Consider the following 9,050-nt stretch of genomic DNA (forward strand, 5'->3'; position numbering starts at 1 on the left):
TAGAGTTTGTGTAATACACCCTTGTTTTGTCATATTAAAATAGCTGTCCATTTTTACTTGTCCAGTTTGATATTCCAAAAGATAATTTACCATTTTGTTCTTATTTCAGCTTATTATTAATTTTTGGGTTGGTAACTTCGAGGAACTTTTAGTGGCCGCATAACTTTTAAAATATATTTAATTGATTTTAATTATTAGATGACTTAATAATAATTATGGGTGATATAATAAAATTATTATTTTATTTATTGCTCCTTCACGGGTGTATAAGTTAATATAGGACAAATAAAAATGGATGGGAGGAGTAATAAAAACACCTCTTTATAGTTTTGGGTTTAGAAAGATGTTTGTAGAGAAAATTACAGAAATGGTCTCTTATGTTTGTGGTCGGTTCAAAGTAGTCTTTTAGATATCCTTTTGAGTAGTTTTGATCCTTAAGTTTGTAAAAAGTGAGCACTTTTGGTCTCCATTAGAATATTTAACAAATTCTATCCGTTAGATTGTGAATGAAATCGATTATTGTGGTAACAATGGATTATTTCCAATCTGAAAACACTGCTTGAACACCATCGTTATTCCATCACTTCCCCCTCTTATGATACCCATGGAAAAGAACGTACAAAAAATCATATAATTACCACCATATTCAAACAAACAAACAAACTCTTATATCTTCATTTTTATCGCTTTTCCAGCTCACCATTTTACCTTCGCCAAAAAATTGTCAGCAGATAACCATTATAACTCCCACTTCATCGGCCCAAATTATTGTAAATGATTTAGTAGTTGAATTTTATACACTTGGGTTTGTTTTAATATTAGGCGGTCAGGTGATATGGAGCTCTAGTATCACCATTAGTGATTTGAGAAGGATATTGATAATGGAGTTGTTTTGAGGAAGTTCCGACAAAGGTGGAAATTCAACTTGATGATGCAATTGAACATTCTTTGAGTTTCATTTGGGCTGATTAGAGGCTTGAGAGTGGTTATAACTTGAGCTTGGGAGATAGAAACTTAATCATTAAAGGTTGTGAGTGTTGAAGGAAACGGTAGTGTCGCCATTTGCAGGACGAATATAGACCATTTAGCATAATTCACTACGTATTTGACCCTTTTTCCTTTTAAAAAACTCACATGTTAAAAAGATCTTTCGTTAGTCAATAAGGACAAATCTAGCCCATTTTGATGATGGCAAGAGTAGATTTGACCCACACCATTAGTGGATAATAAATTTGAACATTTTACAAAGTTCAAGGACAAATTTTACCCTTTCCCTTTCGTCAAGAAAATAGAAATAAGATCAGGTGTTTCATGTATGAATACTTGATAATGCCCTAGAATTTTCGATTTGTTCATTGCTTCAACATATATATGCTTAAAAGGAGAACAATTCCATTCAGCTGAAAAACTTATTACATGGTACTAGAAAAAGCAATAAAATATCGAAATACGACACGATTTTTTTAGATACAATATAATTGATTAAAAGTAAAGAACTAAAATTACTCCAACGATCAATAATAACTTCCTAAAAGCTTTGCTATCCGGAGATGAAAACAAAAAGAAGAGGACCATTGCCATCACAAACTCAAATCTTGAACCACTCAACTGTGTCTTTAATCATTTGTTGCTCTAATTAGAAGCACTTCCTATGCACAATAGAGGGGCCAGACTCATCAAACTCTGCCTTGGCAATCCACATCTACAATCCAAAGAATGATAAATGTGTTACTTTATCATCAACAACATAAAGATAATGACTCAACCATTTGAAAATCAAACACATATGTATAACAATAAAGGAAAATGCCCCTCTTTGGTAGGGCGGGTAAAAGCCTCCATAGTGGGCTTTCTACGGCCCGAATCTAGATTAGTCGAGCAAGTAGGTTTCCGGAACCAAGTGGTTAAACAAAAAAAAAATGAAGGCAAATGCTTCTCTTTGGTAGGGCGGGCAAAACGTGCTATACTGGGCTTTCTAAGACGTGAATCCAAATTAGTTGAGCCAGTGAATTTCAAGGACCAGGCGGTTAAACAACAAAAATGAATCCAGATTAGTCGAGCCAGTAGGTTTCGGGAGCCAGGTGGTTAAACCAAAAAAAAAAAAAAAAATACTACAGATATAGGTGGATAAAGATTTTTCTGAAGAAGTCTTAGTAAGACCCCATCAATAATATTAATTTGTCTAACATATTAATTAATACACACACACACACACATATATATATATATATACACACACACACACACACACACACACACACATATATATATATATATATATATATATATATATAATAATAATAATAATAATAATAAATAAGATGAATAAATGAGTTCTTTTTGATTAAATCTTCACGTGACTCAATAGGAGAGATTGACCTATTTCATACTTCTTCAAATAGCAAAGAAAAAAAAATAAAGAAAAATGCCCTTTTTTGGTAGGGCAGGTAAAACTCCCCATAGTGGACTCTCTTCGTTGCGAATCCAAATAGGTTTCGGGAACCCGGTGGTGGGTAAACCAAAACCAAATTGTTCCTCTTCGGTTGGGCGGGAAAAACTCCCCTATCTTAGGCTTTCTAAGGCGCGAATGTAGATTAGTTGAGCTAGGTTCCAAGACCTAGATGGTTAAACCAAAACGGAAAACGACCCCTCTTTGGTTGGGGTGGGGGGGGGGGGGGGGGTGCGAGGGGGGTAAAACCCTCCATAGTGGGCTTTCTATGGTGTGAATCCAGATTAGTCAAGCCGGTAGGTTTCTGGAATCGGTTAGATAAACAGGAAAAAAAACCAAGGAAAATGCTAACCTGCTGGAAGGTACTAAGGGATGCCAAAATGGAACCTCCAATCCAGACACTATACTTCCTTTCAGGGGGAGCAACCACTTTGATCTTCATGCTGCTTGGTGCTAAGGCTGTAATCTCTTTGCTCATTCTATCAGCAATGCCAGGAAACATAGTCGAACCACCACTGAGTACAATGTTCCCGTAGAGATCCTTTCTAATATCCACGTCACACTTCATTATAGAATTATACGTCGTCTCATGAATACCAGCAGCTTCCATTCCAATCAAGGAAGGCTGGTAAAGGACTTCAGGGCATCGGAAACGCTCAGCCCCGATAGTAATCACTTGTCCATCGGGCAGTTCATAGTTCTTTTCGACAGAGGAACTTGTCTTAGCCGTCTCCAATTCCTGCTCAAAATCAAGAGCGAGGTACGCCAGTTTCTCCTTCATATCCCTCACAATTTCCTTCTCAGCAGTGGTAGTGAAGGAGTATCCACGTTCAGTGAGAATTTTCGCCATGTACTCAGTAAGGTCACGACCAGCAAGGTCGAGACGTAGGATGGCATGAGGAAGTGCATAACCTTCATAGATAGGAACTGTGTGGCTGACGCCATCTCCAGAATCCAAGACAATACCTGCAAGAAAAATCACTTAAATTCCCAAGAACAAGAATCATATTGGACTACAATTACAACCATTGCAATTAATTCACCTACTTTTTTCCAGTACACTCAATAAAATTACTTGATATGCCTTATTCAAGGTCTATTAGAGTTGTTCTCCACAAATTTGATTTTGGAAGTACAGAACAAAGTTCAACAAAAATCCAGCCAAATATTTTCTGCATATTATCCAACATTTCCATTGACATTCACGCGAACCAACAGAAGCATATCACCTCATCGTGATTCGCGACTCTCAGATTTATCTTGATATTTGCATAAATGACTATAGCCAGTTTGACCAAGCTTCTGGTAAGCCAAAAGTAATTACTTTTTTATTTTAAAAATGCTTATTTTAGAGAATTGAGGTGTTTGGCCAAAATTTTAGGAATAAAATAAGTGCTTTTGAGTAGTAGCACAAGTTGTTTTTTAGAAGCTAAAAAAATATCTTATCAGAAGCACTTTTGGAGCATTGACGAAACACAAATTATTAGCCAAACATGGACTGTTACTCTCCAGAAATACTTGTTTAAAAAGCACTCGTTACAAAAAACACTTGTCAAAGTAAGCAAATTTTGAAAGTTTGGCCAAACAGACTATACAACTAGCTTGTATGAATTTCTTTAGTGTAGACACAAAAACCAAATTAACATTCGAACCAAAGACAGTAAATATCGTACCAGTTGTACGTCCACTAGCATACAAAGATAGAACAGCTTGAATAGCAACATACATTGCTGGGGCATTGAATGTTTCAAACATAATCTGAGTCATTTTCTCGCGATTTGCCTTTGGGTTGAGAGGTGCTTCAGTAAGCAAAACAGGATGTTCTTCTGGAGCAACTCGAAGTTCGTTATAGAACGTATGATGCCAAATCTTTTCCATGTCATCCCAGTTACTCACTATACCATGTTCAATAGGGTACTTCAGTGTGAGAATACCACGTTTCGACTGAGCCTCATCCCCAACATATGCATCCTTCTGTCCCATGCCGACCATCACCCCAGTGTGACGGGGACGTCCAACGATGCTAGGAAAAACAGCCCTAGGTGCATCATCTCCCGCGAATCCAGCCTGCCAGAAAAAAAGGATACCACTCAATAATGGAACATCAAAATTGTTTTGACATCTATTGCATCCAAATTCACACAACAGACTAAGAACTACGCTGAAATATGTTGCGCGGACTCTCCAAAAATATTGTTGCACTCATGTAGGATCCTCCAAAGTTGCACTACTTTTGGAGGATCCGACATGCACCTGAAAACATTTTTGAAGAGTCCGAAAGAACATAATGAGGAAAATATAAAAGAAACAGTGGTAACAACTGGAAGCCAATTCATTACCTTAACCATTCCAGTTCCATTGTCACAAACAAGAGGTTGAATGTCCTCAACTTCGGCCATTTTCTAAACCTTTCAAACAAGTAAAAAGTTATCAACAACTGATAAACAAGGCTAATAAAACGCAAATTAAACCTTTTAAAAACTGCTAAAGCTTTGTATGTTTTGTCCAATACATAGGCATCTTAGTAAACAAAAGATTCAAACATTAATGTTAGGCAGCGTATTCGGACTTCCAACAAACACATATTGAGCAAGCATATGAAATAAATGTGTTACCCCAATTAGCTCTACATCGGTTTATGAGAATCTACAAATGCAACAATATTTTACAAGTTTCCTCAGGATCTCTGTCTAGTTAACATTCCATACATAAAAGACATGAAAGGAAAACAGTAAAGCTACTTAATCTCTGGCTTGTCTCTGTTCGAGTTTTCAGTATTTGTTTCATCAAAGCCTAAATCAAGATCTTAAAACTCGACAGAAACATTGCATTTAGATAGGAACATGCGTTTAGGTTGTGTTTCGATTTGGTTTGGCTTTTTATTCAGTTTTCTGAAAAAACAATGTGAGTGTTTAGATTCAACAAAGTTACTTTACAAGCAGGTACAACTTTTTCTGTTCACATTCACTCGACTATATAATACTAGGAAATTTATAATCTATATTGCTCGGACTCTTCAAAAATGCTACGGGTGTGTGTGGATCCTCCAAAAGGAGTGTATTTTTTAAGGATCCGACATGGTTGTAACAGGATTTAGGAGAGTCTGAGCAACATAATTTATAATTGTGATAATCCCAAACTTGGTGCAATTTAATAAATGCTGATCATAACAATCTTGTTGACTCACACAAGAGAGAACAACAATTAATACACACACAAATTACAACCAAAATTGTTACAAAAAGATGTTGAAATGCATGAGACAAATATGAGACGCTATGTGTATGAGCTCAGCTATAATTACACCAAATGATAAAGCTAACGTTTCATAAAAAAACAAGTTGATTACCCAATAATATATCATTACAACTCTTTTACATCATTTTGAAAATTCCAAAATGAACCTAAACTATTCACATTTTTTCGAGCTCATAAGAATATGATTCTTTTTTTTTTCCCTTTCTTATGATAATCAATCGATTCAGACAGACGTGTGGTTACACTATTATACACACTGAACTACGAAAACCATAAACAAATTTCCTTTTGGGATAAATACCAATCACGTAATACGATCAGAACAAAATGAATAGTATATAAAGCTCGAAACATTGGTAAAAGAAATTAATGCGATCGTCATTTCACCTTTGTTTTGCTCTCAAAAGCCTAAAATCTTATTTGATAGAACGAGAAATTTACGCAGCACAAAGTATTTCAATGGAGAAGGAGGAAGTGGAAATGAAAAAAAAAAAAAAAAAAAGGAAAAGAAGACAGAAAATCTGTAATAATATTCATCTTTGTCACCTTTGTTTCAACCATCAAAGTGTTTAGACATAAAAAATGTGAAATTTGAAAAATATTAATATTTGGAAAAAGGTTGGAAAATGATATTTGAAAATCGGAGCATTTGAACATGAATACAATTTAGAAAAATATTGAATGTGCGAGTGATTTGGAGTAAAAAATATGAAAATAGGTATTTGGAGTTTTTTCGAATTAATCCGGAATGGAAAATTGTAACAATTCTACGTCCAACCATGATCCCATAACAATTCCAGGAAAAACGTGAAAATTAATACGCTTCCCATAGTTCAAACTTCAAACACAGGTGCAAAGCTACAATATAAATTACAGGCTCGGCCAAACCAAGTAACATGGTTCCAAATTTTGTATTTATCTTAACAATATGTATAAATTATTAAATTAAAATTCAATAACTTATATAAATTAGAATTTCGAATTCATAAGCTTCAAATTTTGGACTCGCCTCTGTTTATACGCAGACTTCTACTATAAATAAATCGAGCTGAATTCTAAAATGAACATAAACATACATAAACTCCCCCAGAAAAGCAAGAAAATAAAAGAGAAAAGAAATCATTCTCACCTTTGCTGATCTTTTATTTCGAGAAAAAAAAGAGTAGAATTTTATAACAGAGAAAATGTTTCAACGTGTGAGAATTGTTTGAAGAACGATATAAAAAGAACAGAAACCGAGAGAGACGTGTTGTGTACTGATGACGAGATCATTTCGCCTTCTTTTTCGATTACTTGTGCTAATATGTGTTTCCTTCTAATTTTCCTTTGCCTTTGACAATTAATTTTTTCAATTTCAAAGGCCGTTATCAATTTTCTAAACTTAGTAAAGGGGAGCAAATTTGAAAATATTTATTGAATGTTTTATACGTCATTCAGTTAATCATAACCTGTCTTATTTTTCAGATTATAAATTATTTTTAAAAGATTTACTTATAAATATCATTTAGGTAATTTGATACTCCTTCCGTCCCAATCTATGTGAAAGAAATGAAGACTTTTGAAAGTTGTGGTCTAAATAAGTCATATATATTTATATGGTTGTAATTCATTTCATTAAGGGTAAAAATGGAAGGTTTAAGTTAAATTATTTCTAATTATAGAAATGTATCATTCTTTTTTGGCCAAACTAAATAGAAAAGTGTATCACGTAAATGAGACAGATGGAGTAGTATAAAACATATTACGGTATAAAAATACTCACACTGACACAGTCAGAGTACTTATAAGGACTAAGGTAATAACAACTAAATTTCTATGATAAATATTGATAACAGTAACTTGATAAAAATGATAAGTAAATTGTTATTATATGTTAAGTTATATATTAATATAATGTAAAAAATTATCCAATCAGTATATAGAACTAAAGTCCATTTTTAATTATGAAAACTGAAAAACATATACAGTAAGCATAAGGTTGGCTGGAATCTCTTTTGTATGAGATTCAAGACTTTTTTTTCTTTTTCTCTTTAGTTGGTTTTTTAACGTAAATCATTATTGACAACATGAAAATGCATGTTACTTGGTGTAAAGTTTGCTTACCAAAATCAGCTGGTGGCCGTAACTTGATCAATCTAGCTACATGGAAATAAAGCAATTGTGGCTAAGAACTACGAGTCCGGAGCCAAAATGGCTTGTTTTTGGAGCTAATAGCCCAAAATAGAATGCGTTTTTTTTTATACCAAAATGGGTATTTCGTTGGTTATCCAACGAAATATCACAATGACTACTGTTTTAGTCCGGATTGTTGCATTTCGCTACACTTGTAGCGAAATGTAACAAATAATTTTTTTTTTTTTTTTTTTTTTGCATTTCGTTTGTATTCCAACGAAATAGATTTTTTTTTTTTTTGTATCTCGTTTATAAAAAAACGAAATATGAATTTTTTTTTTTATTTCGTTCCTATAAAAACGAAATAGGAAAATATATATATTTTTTTTTGTTTTCGTTGGTATATAACGAAATAGGATAATTTTTTTTTGTATTTCGTTTATAAAAAACGAAATAAATATATTTTTTTTATTTCGTTTATATAAAAACGAAATAGGAAAATATAATTTTTTTTTTTTTAGTATTTCGTTGGTATATGAACGAAATAGGATAAAACTTTTTTTTTTTTTGTATTTCGTTTATATTAAAACGAAATAGGAATTTTTTTTTTTTTTTTTTTTGCATTTCGTTTATATTCCAACGAAATAGGAATTTTTTTTTTATTTCGTTCATATACCGTTTTTCTGCTCTCCACTTTTACCCTAAATTATTTTACCTTATCCTCTCCATTCTCCATTCTCCCTTCTTCCTCTACCTCCATTCTTCCTCTTCTTCTTCCGTTCTTCATTCTTTTCTTCTTTTTCTACTAATCCTATCACAAGGATTCCTCAACTTTTGCTCCATAATCTTCTTCAAATTGAGGTAATTTATTAATTTTATAAGTTTTTACAGATATTTTTTGATTTAGTCATTATAAATTAGTTCACATTTATTTTTTTGATTTATTTATATCTTATACTTAGTGTAGTAGACTATAATAAAGAAAAACAAAAGTTACAAGTTTAATTAATCAATAGTTGGTAATTTCAGTCGTTGCTTCAATTAAAAAAAGCTTTAAAAAATGTTAGTAGATTTTATTGGTCAACGAACTACAATTAAAATACTAAAAAGATCGTCGAAGCTACTGATTAAAAAGGTATAAATTTATATTATAAAATATTCTTTTAGTTAGTCATTTTCATAGAACAACGAGTTAAAAAAAAGATGAAGAAATTGTGAGGAAAATAAGATT

General features: G+C 32.9%; 1 protein-coding gene across 2 annotated transcripts; it reads right to left on the reverse strand.

The window, feature by feature from the left end:
* Positions 1 to 1,370: 1,370 nt before the first annotated feature.
* LOC132057151 (actin-1-like) lies at positions 1,371 to 6,953 on the reverse strand. Of its 2 annotated transcripts, none has more exons than XM_059449613.1 (5): positions 6,837 to 6,953; positions 4,789 to 4,851; positions 4,123 to 4,516; positions 2,802 to 3,415; positions 1,371 to 1,702 (listed from the first exon to the last, which is right to left on the reverse strand). In XM_059449613.1, the coding sequence occupies exons 2-5, from the start codon at positions 4,846 to 4,848 to the stop codon at positions 1,637 to 1,639; spliced, it is 1,134 nt and encodes a 377-aa protein (XP_059305596.1). In that variant the 5' UTR covers positions 4,849 to 4,851; positions 6,837 to 6,953; the 3' UTR covers positions 1,371 to 1,636. The 2 variants fall into 2 exon arrangements, with proteins under 2 accessions (XP_059305596.1, XP_059305595.1); XM_059449612.1 differs by having other exon boundaries at positions 4,789 to 4,856; positions 6,835 to 6,915.
* Between the last annotated feature and the right edge of the window lie 2,097 nt (positions 6,954 to 9,050).

Source organism: Lycium ferocissimum, chromosome 5 (genome assembly GCF_029784015.1).
Source record: "Lycium ferocissimum isolate CSIRO_LF1 chromosome 5, AGI_CSIRO_Lferr_CH_V1, whole genome shotgun sequence".
In the NCBI taxonomy this organism is placed as follows: Eukaryota; Viridiplantae; Streptophyta; class Magnoliopsida; order Solanales; family Solanaceae; genus Lycium; species Lycium ferocissimum.

Excerpts from the sequence above, each read along its gene's own strand:
- LOC132057151 (XM_059449613.1), bottom strand. The coding sequence starts at position 4,848 with ATGGCCGAAGTTGAGGACATTCAACCTCTTGTTTGTGACAATGGAACT. Across the intron at positions 4,517-4,788 it reads ATGGAACTGGAATGGTTAAG|GCTGGATTCGCGGGAGATGA; the intron begins GTAATGAATTGG and ends TTTTTCTGGCAG. Across the intron at positions 3,416-4,122 it reads TGCTAGTGGACGTACAACTG|GTATTGTCTTGGATTCTGGA; the intron begins GTACGATATTTA and ends TTTTTCTTGCAG.